General features: G+C 49.2%; 1 protein-coding gene across 2 annotated transcripts in view; it reads right to left on the reverse strand.

Annotated features, from left to right (window-relative positions):
• Nucleotides 1-770: 770 nt before the first annotated feature.
• Nucleotides 771-15,491, reverse strand: part of THRAP3 (thyroid hormone receptor associated protein 3) — a 269,684-nt gene continuing 254,963 nt past the window's right edge. For both annotated transcript variants that reach the window (XM_086956473.1, XM_086956472.1), the window contains one exon: nt 771-1,591. In XM_086956473.1, the coding sequence (XP_086812599.1) occupies nt 1,373-1,591 (219 nt within the window). In that variant the 3' untranslated portion in view covers nt 771-1,372. The remainder of the gene's footprint in view (nt 1,592-15,491) is intronic.

A 15,491-nucleotide genomic window follows, 5' to 3' on the forward strand; every position in this document is an offset into this window, starting at 1 on the left:
CAATATGCCGCTGCTCATTTGATTTTTAATCAACCCTCTTACATTCTCACTTCCCTACTGACTACTTTACATTGGCCATCTACTTCAAAATGCATTATTTTCAGAAGCTGGTTAGTTTAACAGCCCTTTTTTTCTGGTCCCAGCTATCTCCAAATTGCAGTTTCAACACTATATGGCTGGTTGCACTCAGATCATCTCTCAATCTTCTGAGAATTTAAATTGTTAACCAGGTACAAACTGGGAAGCATACCTCTGGAACAAACGTCCAGCAATAACTAAAAGCTTACAAAATCATATTGATTGTCACAAAGCACTTCCAAAACCTAGTTTTCCTATGAAATATTCTGCCTAATCTAGCCAGTTTTCCTAGCACCATGATATGCTTCTGACAGTGTACACTCACATACATTAATCAAACAAACCGCCTGCTCCTTTATTACATAACTGACATCCTTGCAAGATCAGCTCACCCAAGATGTCTATTTTGTGCATCCCTTGAATTTAAGCAGACACTGAACAGGATTCCAACTAACTGCAGAATTGCACCACTACAGTGAAATAGTGTGCATAATTTTTAAGGGTGCAAATAAAGTTTTTTTTTAAAACATGCATTTCCATGTGTAAGAATCAAAATCCAGTAAAGCTGAAATGCATTAAAAATAACCACTTAACAATTTGCAAATGTATGAAATAAAAGGGTCAGACTAAAAGATTTTGCAGTAAATAGCATTTGGGGGGAGGAAAAAAAGAAATAATTCAGACGGATCAAGTTAGTTAAGTTACATTTTTTATTTAACGTGCTTTATTTCCCACTACCCCATAAACGAGGCTTCATAACGGTTTCTAAAAATTATACCCTCTTTAAAGTAACTGCTGTTACTATAAATGCAAAGGCTTAAAATAGGTAATGCAGAGTTTAAAAAAAACTGAATACACAAAAATGGAGGGTGGGGAGGTTGAAAAAGTACTGAAGCCTCAATGTTGGCAAGTTAATCCCCACTTACAACATCACAAAAGTAAATCAAAAAATAGGTTTCCTTATTGGGATGAACAACGATGATATCCCACAGCCAAAATCGGAAATATATATAAGATTTATCTGATCACATCAGAAATGGGTGGTGGTGTGGGGTTTAAGAAAAAAATGTATTAATGCACATGGCCTCTTCTGAAGAAGTCCTGCCATTTATTCCCACAAACTGTTCAGGGACATGAGCAAATGCTCAACTGCCGAGTTCAAGCCGGAGTTTAGGAATAGACTTTAAAATTCATGAGAGCCCCATGTGATGTCCTTTTGGGGCACATAGTGTCAGATGTCCTTAGTACAGTGCCAGGAGATGCAGACCTCGATTACTGCAGTCTGTTCCCATTTCTAGTCTGCAGCAGAAATGGAGTTTGATTTCTCATCTCTCGTCTCAGCTCCACTTTCGTCTTCTATTTCACCTTCTTCTCCGCTGAACTTATCATGTGACCATTTAGGGCTATTGCCAGGTTTCCTGAATAGGAATCTCCCCCGTCCTCTGGGGAATGCTCCCCGACCTCTTCCTCGGTTTGCCCATTTGTCATCGTTTTCCCCCTCTCTCTCTTCATGCTAAAAAGAGAACAAGGAGGTAATAAATTGCTAAAGTATACTATAAAAATCAACATTATACAAGACCACAATGACTTAACACCAAGAGGACAAGTGGACTAATACTTCAGATTCATACAGATGGGGGAGTGTGTAGGGGAGGAGAGTGTGTGTGTGTGTGTGTGTGTGGGGGGGGGGGGGGGGGGGGGGGGGAGAAGGGTTTACCCTAATGCACAAGATGATCATTCAATATTACAAGGGAGAGATATACTGCGAGTGTGTGTACTAAGATCTTGGTGTCAAGCTAAGTGTTCCGAACTAGATGGCGCAGACCAAGCAAAACTAGACCTCACACTAGGACCAGCCAGATAAGAATATAAAACTATTTCCTGGTATTGCAGATTTAGAGGCCTCAAATAACATTGTTAAAAGTTCTTAGGCCTATATGCGTGAAGCAAAGTAATTAGCACTGGTGGGGCATAATCTTAATAGCAAACTAGAATTTCTGAAAAAATACTAAGACTGAGAAGTGAAGTAAAGATTTCAGCAGATCCGCTAAATAGCCTTCCTTCTAAATGACTACAAATTTCAGACATCTCCCAGTCTCACACCTCTAAAAATTAACAAAAAAGCATGGGGGGGGGGGGGGGGGGGGGGGGGGTCTAGGTTTAATTTGCTATCAAGAGTGAAGTGGGGTCCAGGCTACTGAATTCCCACTGAACAAGAAATATGTAAAAGAGCAAGGACGGCAAAGTAGGACAAGCATTGGAAATGCAATAGGTCTCGCAGCATTAGAGTTAGTGCTTTTAGAATTGTTTATGGGTTTTTTTGTAAATCTTTAGCATTTTTGTTTCCTGTAGCCAATGCTAAAGAATTACAAATAAAAAAAGCCATAAACAATTGTAAAAGCTCTAACTCAAATGCTCCGAGACCTATTGCACTGTGTGAGGGTGAGGGGTTTGAGGGTGAGTGAGGGTGAGTGAGAGTGAGGGTGAGGGTGAGTGAGGGGTTGAGGGTGAGTCAGAGTGAGGGTGAGTGAGGGTGAGGGTGAGTGAGGGTGAGTGAGGGTGAGTGTGATTTAGGGTGAGTGTGAGTTAGGGTGAGTTAGGGTGAGGGGTTGAGGGTGGGTGAGGGTGAGGGGTTGAGGGTGAGTGAGAGTGAGGGTGAGTGAGGGTGGGTGAGGGTGAGTGAGGGGTTGAGGTTGAGGTGTTGAGGGTGAGTGAGGGTGAGGGCGAGTGAGGTGTTGAGGGTGAGTGAGGGTGAGGGTGAGGCGTTGAGGGTGAGGGTAGGTGAGGGGTTGAGGGTGCAATCGATAGAGTGAGGGCGATAAATAGATACATATAGTGAGGGCGATAGATAGAGTGAGGGCCAAAGAGTGAGTGCGATAGATAGATACATATAGTGAGGGCGATAGATAGAGTGAGGGCCAAAGAGTGAGTGCGATAGATAGATACATAGAGTGAGTGCGATAGATAGATACATAGAGTGAGGGCGATAGATAGATACATAGAGTGAGGGCGATAGATAGATACATAGAGTGAGGGCGATAGATAGATACATAGAGTGAGGGCGATAGATAGATACATAGAGTGAGGGCGATAGATAGATAGATACATAGAGTGAGGGCGATAGATAGAGATAGATAGATAGATAGATAGATAGAGCGATAGATAGATAGATAGAGCGATAGATAGATAGATAGATAGATAGATAGAGCGATAGATAGAGCGATAGGGCGATAGATAGAGCGATAGATAGATAGAGTGAGGGCGATAGATACATAGAGTGAGGGCGATAGATACATAGAGTGAGGGCGATAGATAGACAGATAGATAGAGTAAGGGCAATCGATAGAGTGAGGGCGATAGAGGGAGGGCGATAGATGGATAGAGGGAGGGCGATAGATGGATAGACAGATAGATAGAGTGAGGGCAATCGATAGAGTTAGGGCGATAGATAGACAGACAGATAGAGTTAGGGCGATAGATAGAGGGAGGGCGATAGATAGAGGGAGGGCGATAGATAGACAGACAGAGGGCGATAAATAGATACATATAGTGAGGGCGATAGATAGAGTGAGGGCGATAGATAGATAGATAGATAGATAGATAGATAGATAGATAGATAGATAGATAGATAGAACATATTTGTTTTGGTATGCATGGTGAATTTCGTTTTGTTTAGTATGAGTGATTTTAATGGAAATGGTCATAACATATTTAGGTGTATTTTTGTTATTGATTAACCCTGGTATGACTTCCGCTTACACCCTTATCATTTAATATGAATGTGATTCACAACTCGGCAATGCAATTGAGGAACCGGTTCTGCTCTCTGGGAAACCCAGGCTTCACAGGTGTTCTTGAAGTCGTGTACTTTATATGTACCAAAAATAAAATACCTTCAAAGTAGATCCTTAGCTTTGTGTCCATGTTCCTGGAGCTGAAGCTAATTACTTCACACGGAGCCCCGAGACAGTTGTCAGTTACATGTCCCTGAGCGATCTTAAGAAACGCTCAAAATGTATTTGACTAAGTGGAAAACTGGGGACAACTCCCCCCTTGTGAATGAATATAAGCCTAAAGCCCGGATCACATTGTGTCAGGAAAGCAGGGCATTGCGAAACATAAGTGAAGGCACGCAGAAAATAAAATCGAAAAAGCGGCTGCCATTGCTCAAGGGCAACGTTCCGAGAATGGTGTGTGCAGCGGCCATCATTGCAAATCAAATGAAAGTGAAAGTGCAGACGGCATGGAGAAAGTGTTAAGTGTGTCAGCAAGCATGTGGTGAAAAGCAATCAATGTTTAGGTTGGGGCTCCTGCTCCTAGATTAACAAAAGATGGTGACACAGATAGTAATCAAAGTCCTTCCTGCCGGACTGGTAAACTGATTGCTGAAGGAATGTTTCCCACAAGGAAACAAATCATGGCAGCTGCCTGCTGTTTCCACCTCCCGGGACTTAAGCAAACTACTTTGAAACACACTATTTTTTATATATATAACTTTCATTGTAGTTGTGCACTTTTGAGCACTCACGTGTCTTTTCATTCCCATGTCACTAGTGCACAAGTATCATTTAATTAAGTAACAGTAACAGCGCTTAGACACGTTAGGAATGTGGTATGAAGTGTTATATAAAAGACGAGTTATTGATATTATAATTTGAAACTCAGCCTTTGCTCTCACGTTGTAAGGACTCAGCAGTTTTAAATCAGAGCCACATTTCAAATATATTCTTCGCATTTCCCAATAAAACACAGAATGATCAAAGAGGCTATATATATAACCCCTATACAGATCTTGGTGCTCAAAAATTCATTAAACTGTTCAGCATTCCACTGTACAATCTCATACCTTTCGTCTTCACAAACTCCAGAATACTGCAGACCTTGGGATGTCAACGCGCTGTAATTGCCTACCAATGTCAATTTATCAACCGTAGAAGGATAAAAGGCAGAGTCGGCCCCACACCAGATGTCAGCAACGAGTGTTGAAGCCACTAAGCAAACTACTTTCGAACGCACTATTTTTTATATATATATATGGAACTTTTGTAGTAGTTGTGCGCTTTTGAGCACTCGTGTGACTATATTCCTGTGTCACTAGTGCACACGACCCTGCCCTCTGCAAATTTCTGAAAGAGCACTTGGTGGGCGAGTGGGCATTAGGAGTACCAAAGGGCCCATGCGGGAGTGAGGTGGGAGGGCACTACGGGCATCGCTAGAGGTGGGAGGGCATGGCTGGAGGTGGAAGCGAGGTGGGGGTGCTCTGCCGGCATCGCTTGAGGTGGGAGGGCATGGCTGGAGGTGCGAGGGAGGTGGGGCCACTGCGGGCTTCGCTGGCGGTAGGAGGGCATGGCTAGAGGTGGGAGGGAGGTGGGGGGGCACTGCGGGCTTCGCTGGGGGTGGGAGGAACGTGGGGTGGCACTGCAGGCATCACTAGAGGTGGGAGGGCATGGCTGGAGGTGGGAGGGAGGTGGGGGGCACTGCGGGCTTCGCTGGAGGTGGGAGAGAGGTGGGGGGCACTGCGGGCAACTCTAGAGGTGGGAGGGCATGGCTGGAGGTGGGGAGGGCACTGCGGGCTTCGCTGGAGGTGGGAGGGAGGTGGGGGGCACTGCGAGCATCGCTAGAGGTGGAAGGACATGGCTGGAGGAGGGGAGGGCACTTGCGGGCTTCGCTGGAGGTGGGAGAGAGGTGGGGGGGCACTGTGGGTTAGCTGGAGATGGGAGGGAGGTGAAGGGGCACTGCGGGCTTCGCTGGCGGTAGGAGGGCATGGCTAGAGGTGGGAGGGAGGTGGGGGGGCACTGCGGGCTTCGCTGGGGGTGGGAGGAACGTGGGGTGGCACTGCAGGCATCACTAGAGGTGGGAGGGCATGGCTGGAGGTGGGAGGGAGGTGGGGGGCACTGCGGGCTTCGCTGGAGGTGGGAGAGAGGTGGGGGGCACTGCGGGCAACTCTAGAGGTGGGAGGGCATGGCTGGAGGTGGGGAGGGCACTGCGGGCTTCGCTGGAGGTGGGAGGGAGGTGGGGGGCACTGCGAGCATCGCTAGAGGTGGAAGGGCATGGCTGGAGGAGGGGAGGGCACTTGCGGGCTTCGCTGGAGGTGGGAGAGAGGTGGGGGGGGCACTGTGGGTTAGCTGGAGATGGGAGGGAGGTGAAGGGGCACTGCGGGCTTCGCTAGAGGTGGGAGGGAGGTGGCAGCACTGCGGGCTTTGCTGGAGGTGGGAGAGAGGTGGGGGGCACTGCGGGCTTCGCTGGAGGTGAAAAAGGGGAGCCGACGGAAGGAAGAGAGGGGAGGGGGAGGAGAAATGCGACACGGCGGGAGGGGGCGGAGCGGGGAGCCGGTCGCGAGGGGTGTGATGTGGTAGCAAGGGGCCAATCTGGATGTGGTGAAGGGGGGGGCCGGGGAGGGGAGTGGAAAAAGGGGAGCCGACGGAAGGAAGAGAGGGGAGGGGGAGGAGAAATGCGACACGGCGGGAGGGGGCGGAGTGGGTAAACAAACACGGACGTGCACGCGCACGCGCTTTTAAGGTCAATGCGCATGCGCATAAGCTCAATGCGCATGCGCATTGACCTTAAAAGTCACGGGCACTGCAAGGAATCGCCACGATTCCTTGCAGTGGATAAAGAGTGGATAACTCGCAATAGTCTCGCTTGCTCGATGCGCATGCGCATCGACAGGCGAGACCTAAAAAAAAGGAAGCAAGTTCGGGCACAATTTTAAGCATCTATAGCTTCTAGATAAAAGTATGTAGGTTAGAAAACAACCAGCCGAAGGGCATGTAAAGTTCATGAGATGCTGCAAGCCTCTAACACTGCAGGGGACCAGTTGAGTGCTTAGTAAAAAATTATAGTTATTAGTTGCTCAATTTACACAGAGGATCAGTGGGCGATTTCCATTTACAATTCTATAGGACATGTAGGGAAAAATGTCCCATAGGGAACATGGTGAAAATGTGCAATACAGACAAGGAATATGCTACTTACCAGTATGCATCTGTTCTTGGCATGTAGGGCTGCTGACATTCATATCTGTGCATAGATCGCCGCCAAGTGTTGGGTACGGATGATTGCACATTGTTGACCTGGAAGAGTCTTCGAAGTATCACGAGATAGGTGGCTCCTCCCCTGGACTACAGTGTGCATGGGCATCTATTCCATCCTCAGATTGTTTTTTGCCATTGTGGCAGAGATGGAGTGTAATACAGTAAGTGATGACCATGCTTGAGAAGGATTGTGAGTGCTACAGGCACCGGGGAGGAGGGCGGGCAATATGAATGTCAGCAGCCCTACATGCCAAGAACCAATGCATACTGATAAGTAGCATATTCCGTTCGAGGCATGTGGGCTGCTGAATTCATATCTGTGCATAGAATAAATAGAAGTTACCTCCTTAGCGGCGGTTGCCCGTGCTAGCTGCAGCAGTCTGAAAAAGTGTTTTGAGAACAGCCTGTCCTACAGCAGCTTGCTGTTTGGAGTGTACATCTTTGTGTTGTGGAGAGAAGGCAACAAACAGTTGTATAGTCTTCCTAAAGTCTTTTGTCCTGTCGATGTAATACAGGAGAGCTCTTTTAACATCTTAGGTGTGCAGTGCTCGTTCTGCCACTGAATCTGGATTTGGAAAGAAAACTGGCAGTTCTATGGCTTGATTAATGTGGAACTGCGACACCACCTTAGGCATGAATTTAGGGTTGGTATGTAGTACCACCCTATTAGCATGAATTTGTAGGAAAGGCTCTTGAATTGTTAGGGCTTGAAGCTCACTAACTCTTCTTAGCGATGTGATGGCTATTAGGAAGGCCACTTTCCATGTAAGAAACTGTATTTCGCAAGAATGAAGAGGTTCAAAGGGTGGCCCCATGAGTCTGGTGAGAACAATATTCAGATTCCAGACAGGTGAAGGAGGGTGTCTGAGAGGGATCACTCTTGAGTCCTTCCAGAAACGCCTTAATGGCAGGCACTTTGAAAAGGGAAAGATGCTGCCTGTTTTGAAGATATGCTGCCATGGCGGCCAAATGTATCCTGATGGAACTGTATGCCAGATTGCATCTGTATAGATGCAACAAGTAACATATGATATTTTGCGTGGACGCATCTAGCGAATTAATGTAATTATTGGAGCAGTAGATGACAAATCGCTTCCATTTGGCTGCATAGCATGCCCGAGTTGTAGGGCGCCTTGCCTCTTTGAGGGGGCAAGTTGAGGTAGCCAAACTCTATGACCTCAGGAGCCATATTGCAAGGCTCAACTGTTGCGGATCTGGGTGCGGAATGTCTCCATGGCTCTGAGTGAGGAGACTGGGCGTGAGGCGCAGCCGTTGGTGAGGCACCACTGAAAGTTCCAGGAACGTGGTGTACCAGGCCTGCCTTGCCCACGTTGGAGCAACCAGGATGAGCGTCACGAGTGCTGCCGCAGTTTGCGTGCCACTAGCGGTATGAGTGGTGCTGGGGGAAAAGCGTACGCAAATTTGCCTGACCAGTTCATCCATATCGCGTTGCCCTGAGACTGCGGGTGTGGGAACCTGGCGGCGAAGGATTGGCATTTTGCGTTTTCTTTTGTGGCGAACAGGTCTATTTCTGGATGACCCCGTGTTAGACCTGACATCTTTGGCGTGATTACCCCTATATTTTTGCCTCTGCCTCCTGTATTTTTCGATGCTGTGCTGGATTCGTTTTTGCTGGTTTAGAGGCTTTGGACACTCTGCCACTGCTGATCAGTGCCAGAGTGTAAGTGCTCCCTATGTAAATTGTTATTGTAAATGTAAATGTAGTTGAGCTTATATAGCGCACAGCTACCCGCAGTGGGTGTCCTGGCGCTTGCTTAGGGAACCCGTCCTGGTATTCCCCTGTGAGATAGCAGGGTATCCACAAGGTGAAAGTCAGGCATCCCGCCGCGAGGGGCCGTTGTGGAGATTAAGCAAGCTATTGCCCAGAGTCACAGAGTGTGAACCCGTGAGTCGAGAAGGCACCGGGGCGAGAATTATCGAGTCCATGGAATTTTTAGCCCAAGACCCGCCGAGGCGGGGAATTGAACCCTGGTCCAGGACCGATCTCAGCTTCCGGGTCTGCCGCCTCTAACCCCTGAGCCACACTTCTCCACTGATTGGATATACATGTTTGGCATATTTGTATCACCATGAAGTCCCTAGTAAAGTGCACTGGGTGTGCCAGGGCTGGTGATGACAAATGCTACTAGTGGGCCTGCAGCACTGATTGTGCCACCCACAGGAGTAGCTCTAAAATGGTGTCTTGGGCCTGCCACTGCAGCGCCTATGGGCAGTTTAGAACTGCCATGTCCTCCTGGTCCGCGTCCCCGCTGACCAGGCCTGACCCTTCCCTTTTCGTGCACATCAGTCACCCCTATGGAAGGCCCAAGGTACCCCCCTGGGCAGGGTGCCGTGTATGTGAAAGGTAGAGCATGTACTAGTGCAGGTAACATGCTCTGGTAGTGAATTACAGCCATTTTCGTTTTCACCATTGTAAGGCTATCTTGCTCCATAGGTTAACATGGGGGATGCTGGCTACAGTGGTTAACAGCATTTCTTCCCATAGGAACAAGATAGGACATAAGTATCTAGTATCCCTGAACTCAGAATTTAATAACGCATCTTTTAGGAAAGGTGGTTTTTGGATCCTGTGTTTGAGAACAGCACTTTTAGAAAGTTGCTGTTCTCTTGTCTGACCCTTCTGTGTGCCTGGGAATGTTTGTGTATTGACTGTCTGGTTTGTGAGTGACAGGGGCTGGGGAATCCCCCCAGAGGCTGGATGAGTCAGCACTAGGCTGAATGAAGCAATTGCTACCTGAGTGGTGGGCGGAGTTAGCACCTGGGCTGAATAGGGCTGTGCCTGCCTGCCACAATGCTGGCTCCACCTCCTGCTGGGCGGCTGAGGACCCTGCCCCTCACTCTGAAAGGAAAGATGCAGCCAGCAAAACAAAGTGCTCAGGATCCACCCAGAGATGGTTCAGACCGGGCTCAGGGCCCACATGCACAGAGAGAACAAAGACTTTAGGGGTATAAGTACAGGACCCCTGACAACAGAAAATTAGATCCTGGAAATCAAGAAGGAACCTCTGCCAAGGAGAAAGCGGACTCTGAAGAAGGAAGACTGTCCTGCTGTTGCTCTGCTGGACTGACCTGCTGTTGCTTTGCTGCCAAGGAGAGGGGAAGGACTTTGCTGTGAGCTGTGTCCCCTGTCTTGAAGGAATCTCCAAGGGCCTGAGAAGAGCTGGCTCCCTGTTTCCGAAGTCCCAGGAACAAAAGGACTTCACCCCCAGTCTCCCTGAACTCTGCTGAGAGAGTTCTGTCCTTCGTAGAGTGCTTGATCCAGTTGTGGGGCCTCTAAAAGTTGAACCTGAGCTGGGAAGCTTCAGACTAAGCTGAGAAACTTGTGAAGCTGAAAAGTGTTGCATCGCTCGCTTGCGGAGCGCATCCCCGACAGTGCGAGAAGTTTCCCGCCGCTACGAAGGTCGAGATCGGCGCAGCGCCTGACATCGCTGCCGGAGCCGTCGCACCCTTCGTTTGCGGGACGCACCAGACCGGTGAGGGAGAATCGAACATCGCTGCGAGTGTCGTCGCAGAGCCTGTCGTCTGGGTGAGATCGCCGCACCGCTTGCTTGCGGACCGCATCACGTCGCTGCGAACATCGTCGCAGAAACATCACATCGAGGAGTTGCGAGAGAGAGGATCACCGCTGGACCGCGCATCGTCTCCCCGGAGATCGTCGCAGCCCCTACGAGATCATCGCATCGTGCCTTTGCGAGAACAGACTTCCCACGGAACCTACGCACCGTAATCTACGCAAGCTGCCTTCCTCCCCATACAGACCGGATTCGTCGCCGCACGCCCGCTGCTGCAGCGGGGCTGTCGCATCGCCTCCCCAGGGTCTCAGAAGTAACGCATCGCTTGTTTCCACCGCACCAGCTTCCTACTTGTGGAACTTTGTTGCATCTAAAAGGTACTATGAGTAAACGTGACGCAACTGAACTTTCCACGCATCTGTGGATTTGATCGCAACTTATAGAACTTTGATTACCACCTGAAGAACTCTTTTGAAACCATATCCTTGAACTGTGTATGTTGGATTTTTGCCGTTTTGGTCTTGTGTAGTTTAGAATAAATATCTTTATTTTCCTAAACTGTTGTGGAATCAGTTTGTGGTGTTTTCACTGTGTTACTGTGAGTGTTGGTACAAATACTTTACACATTGCCTCTGGTTAGCCTAGACTGCTCAGGCCAAGCTACCTAGAGGGCGAGCAGGGGTTATCTAAGAGGGTTATCTCCTTGCCCTGACTAGAAGCAAGGGTCCCTATTTGGACAGTGGTACCTACCTCTGCCAACTAGAGACCCCCAGTTCTAACACCCCACTGCTGGAAATATGGTTGGAGCACTGAGGGGTTTATCTCCCACTCGTCTATTTTATGGCTGTGCCTGCTGAGCAGGTCCGCCATCTGGTGGTCTTTGCCTGGGAGATGTTCTGCCATGAGGAAGATGTTCCTCTGGATTGCCCACTTCCACATGCTCTGGGCTAGATGAGATAGTTGCGGAGAGTGTGTGCCTCCCTGCTTCTGGATGTAATACATTGCAGTCATGTTGTCCGTCCGGATCAGCACAACTTTGTTGCAGAGGTGCAATTTGAATGCCTTCATCGCCATGAAGATTGCCATTAGCTCCAATAGATTGATATGCATGTTTTGCTGCTGCGTCGTCCATAGTCCCTGCACGGTATAATGGAGGACATGCGCTTTCCAGCCCTGGAGAGATGCGTCTGCCGTCAGCACTATCTGTGGGACAGGCTCGTGGAACGGTCGTCCCTTGCAAAGGTTTTGTGTGTTCCACCAATGCAGAGATTGTATGCACGACCGGTCACCAACACTTGGTCTTTGAGATGCCCATGAGCCTGGTTCCACTGTTGTGCCAAGCACTCCTGAAGCAGACGCATATGGAGCTTCGCGTGCGGGACTATGGAAATGCAGGAGGCCATCATACCGATCAGCTGCATGATAACTTGCGCAGGGAGCGAGTGCTGGTGCCTGAATTTTTGAATGAGCAACCGCATGCTGTTGACTCTGGCAGAGTTTGCTGCGCTTTTGCTGTTCGAGTGTTTATTGTAGCACCTAGGTACTGTTGTACATGAGCGGGCTGAAGGTGCGACTTTGGGTAATTTAATGAGAATCCTAGACTGTGTAGGAGGTGAATTGTGCGTGACATGTGGCTGGCACACTGCTGGGCTGACTTTGCTTGGACAAGCCAGTCGTCCAGGTAGGGATAGACATAGATGTGTTGTCTCCGAAGGTGTGCAGCCACTGTCGCAAAGTACTTGGTGAACACCCTGGGGGCAGTGGTGACCCCGAAAGGCAGGACCTTGAACTGGTAATGCTGGTTGTTGACAGTGATCCGGAGATATTTCCTGTGACTTTGGTGGATGGGAATGTGGAAATATGCATCTTTCAGATCTAGGGTTGCTAGGAAGTCTCCCTGACAGAGCAATGGTAGGACTTGCTGTAAAGTCAACATATGAAAATGCTCTGACAAGATGTACTGGTTTAGGGGTCTGAGGTCTAGAATGGGCCGCAGGGAACCGTCCTTTTTTGGGATTAAGAAGTACAGAGTACACCCCTGTACCCTGCTGTTCTAAAGGCACAAGTTCTATTGCCCCTTTTTGCAGCATGGAGAGTACTTCTTGCTGCAATAAGTGCATGTGCTCTGTGGACATAGGACGGTGCCTTGGGGGTATGTTGGGAGGAGAGGTTAGTTCCAGACAATAGCCGTATTGGATAAGTTGTCTTACCCACCTGTCTGTGGTGATGCCTTCCCAGACCGGCAGGAACTGCTGGAGCCTTCCCCCGACCGGTGTTAAATGGTCTGGGGGCAGTGACAAGGCGTCACTGTTTGTTGGTGGCGGAGGATCGGGCATTGTTATTTCCACGTCATCTGCCTTTGGTGCTGTTTCCACGATATCCACCCCTGTTATTTTTGTTATAGGTGGTCTGCGTGGTCCCCTTGCTGTATTGGGCTTGCTGCAGTGCTTGCCCTCTCGAGGCTCCCCTGTTACCGGAGCGCCAAAAGGAACTGCCCCATAACTGCTGTGACTGCAGGGCCCCCATGGATTTTGATGTTTGTGTCTTTTTTAATTTTTTTAGGGTAGTGTCAACATCAGGACCAAAAAGAAAGTCAGGGTTGACTGGCTGATTAAGCAAAGTTTTCTGGATCTCTGGTTTAAAACCAGAGATGCGGAGCCAGGCATGACGTCTCAGTATAACACTAGTGTTGATGGCCCTACCTGCCGTGTCTGCTGCATCGAGTGCACACTTGATGGATGCATTAGAAATCAACTTTCCTTCCTGTATTAGCATTTCCGCTCCCTCCTTATAAATATCAGGCATGTGTTTCAATAGCTGTTCTAGCGTGTCGTAGTGAGCCCTATTGTATCTGGCTAATAGGGCCTGTGTATTTGCGATCCTCCAAATATTAGCTGCTTGAGCTGCTACACGCTTGCCTGAAGCCTCCAAGATCTTGGATTCTTTGTCCGGAGGAGGAGCATCACCACTAGTCTGAGAGTTTGCTCTTTTGCGAGCATTGAGAAACACAAGGGGAGCCAGGCCCAAAGGGACAGGTGGGGAGGCTGGGCCTCAATTTGAGTAAACACAGCAAAGCGAGCATTAGCCACAACTAAGGAGTCCAATGGGAGCTGGCCCTTGATGTACATAGGGTCCACAGGCGCAGGCCGATATTTTCTTTCAATCCTTGGGTTTACAACCCTTGCCCTGGTGGTCTCTTTGAAAATGTCAGTAGCATGTTTCAGGACACCTTTTAGCATAGGCAATGTTTTTACAGTTTTTTCTGAGGTGGCGAAAGTATCGAACAGAAAGTCCTCCTCAACTGGATCTGCGCGCATTTCCACGTCATGGTTAATGGCCGCCCTTTCTAGTAATGCGTTAAACGCCGCCGTGTCTTCAGTAGGCGAGGTCTTGACATTATAGGACTGAGCATCAGGAGCAGTGTGTGGGTCAATAGGGTCATTCCAGGCTTGAGGGTCATCTTGATCTACGTCAGCCTGGTAATTGAATTCAATTTGACCGTAATTCTCTCCCACATCCTCATCGCTGCGTGTGGGAGAACAGGCATATTGTTGGGTAGATGACTCCACCGATTCGAAGAGAACAGGTGAGGTGTCCGAATCCCTTTTCCTCCTCAGAGGCATCTTGTATAACTCCAAGGGATGTTCTGGAGCGATTTTCCGTTTGTGAATGGTGAGCCTGCTAGAATCAGAGTCGATGAAAAGCTTTGACTGATTGTCATAGGAGGGTGCCTGGAACATTACTTCCTCTGGAATGGACTGAGACTTGGAAGGTCCCGACACCACCTTCGATGCTTCGGCGCCATTTTGGGGTTCAAGCGCTTTGGCTCGAGCGGTCGGGGGCAGTCCATATTTAATTGGAGGAGGCACCTGAGTCGAACCGACCTTTTTTGAGATCGACGGCGCCTTTGATCCGATGTGCTTTGGTGGCTCATCAGCATGCTTGTGGCCTTGCGTCGACCCGAGCGCCGGGTGCACAGCAGGTAAGGCTTTGGGTTTCGACGCAATATGCTCTTTCGGGTCGGGTCTTGTCTTCGACTCGAGTGGCTTGCTTGCTGTCAGCTCAGAGGATGCAAGCGTTGGTTCGACAGTCTTTTTAGTGTGTAGTCCTTTGGCGGCGTCGCCATGTGTGGAAGTCGACGGCGTCAAGAGTGACGCGCTTGACCGTCTAGACTGGCTTCAGCGCCCCGCCTTTCGGGCCGACGCCCCCTTGTGACCCCGAAGGGTCGACAACACTTTGACTTGACTGGCACCGAGGGTCAGAGGGTGTCGAACCGAGGACTGTTTAACAGTTTTGGTTTCGTTTTCGCCTCCGTTGGGTTTGGATGGATCGACCGATGGCTCCTTTGAAGTATTCTTAGCCGGGTCTTGACGCGGGGCTATAGAATGTGAGGTAAGATCTTAGCTAAGGCCTTCCGGCGATTCCTCGACCTGAGCCTTAGAGAGCAAAGTCTCAATTTTTTGTCCCGCGACTGCGGGTGGGCCTTGATCATCGCCAGAGTCGTCATCGACGGCTACAATGGCCTCTGCGTCGTCTCCTACCTCGACGACGTCGTCTTCATGGACGTAGTCTTCTTCTTCGTCCACATCAAAGGTAGAGTCATGCTCCGACGCAGGGTCCGACTGCAGGTCAGGATCCTCCTGATCGACGCCTTCATCGGCCTCGAAGATGTTCTCCGGGTCGGGCGCTGTTTTCTGCGCCGACTGTCGTGCTGCGCGTCGAAGTCGAAGCGTTTTCTTCGACCGGAACTTGGAACAGGCCATACAGCTCGCCTCGTCGTGGTCCGGGGATAAACATTTATTGCACACTGGGTGCACATCAATTTGGGGGTATTTTGAGTTGCAGA

Source organism: Lissotriton vulgaris, chromosome 2_1 (assembly GCF_964263255.1).
Source record: "Lissotriton vulgaris chromosome 2_1, aLisVul1.2, whole genome shotgun sequence".
NCBI classification, from domain to species: Eukaryota; Metazoa; Chordata; class Amphibia; order Caudata; family Salamandridae; genus Lissotriton; species Lissotriton vulgaris.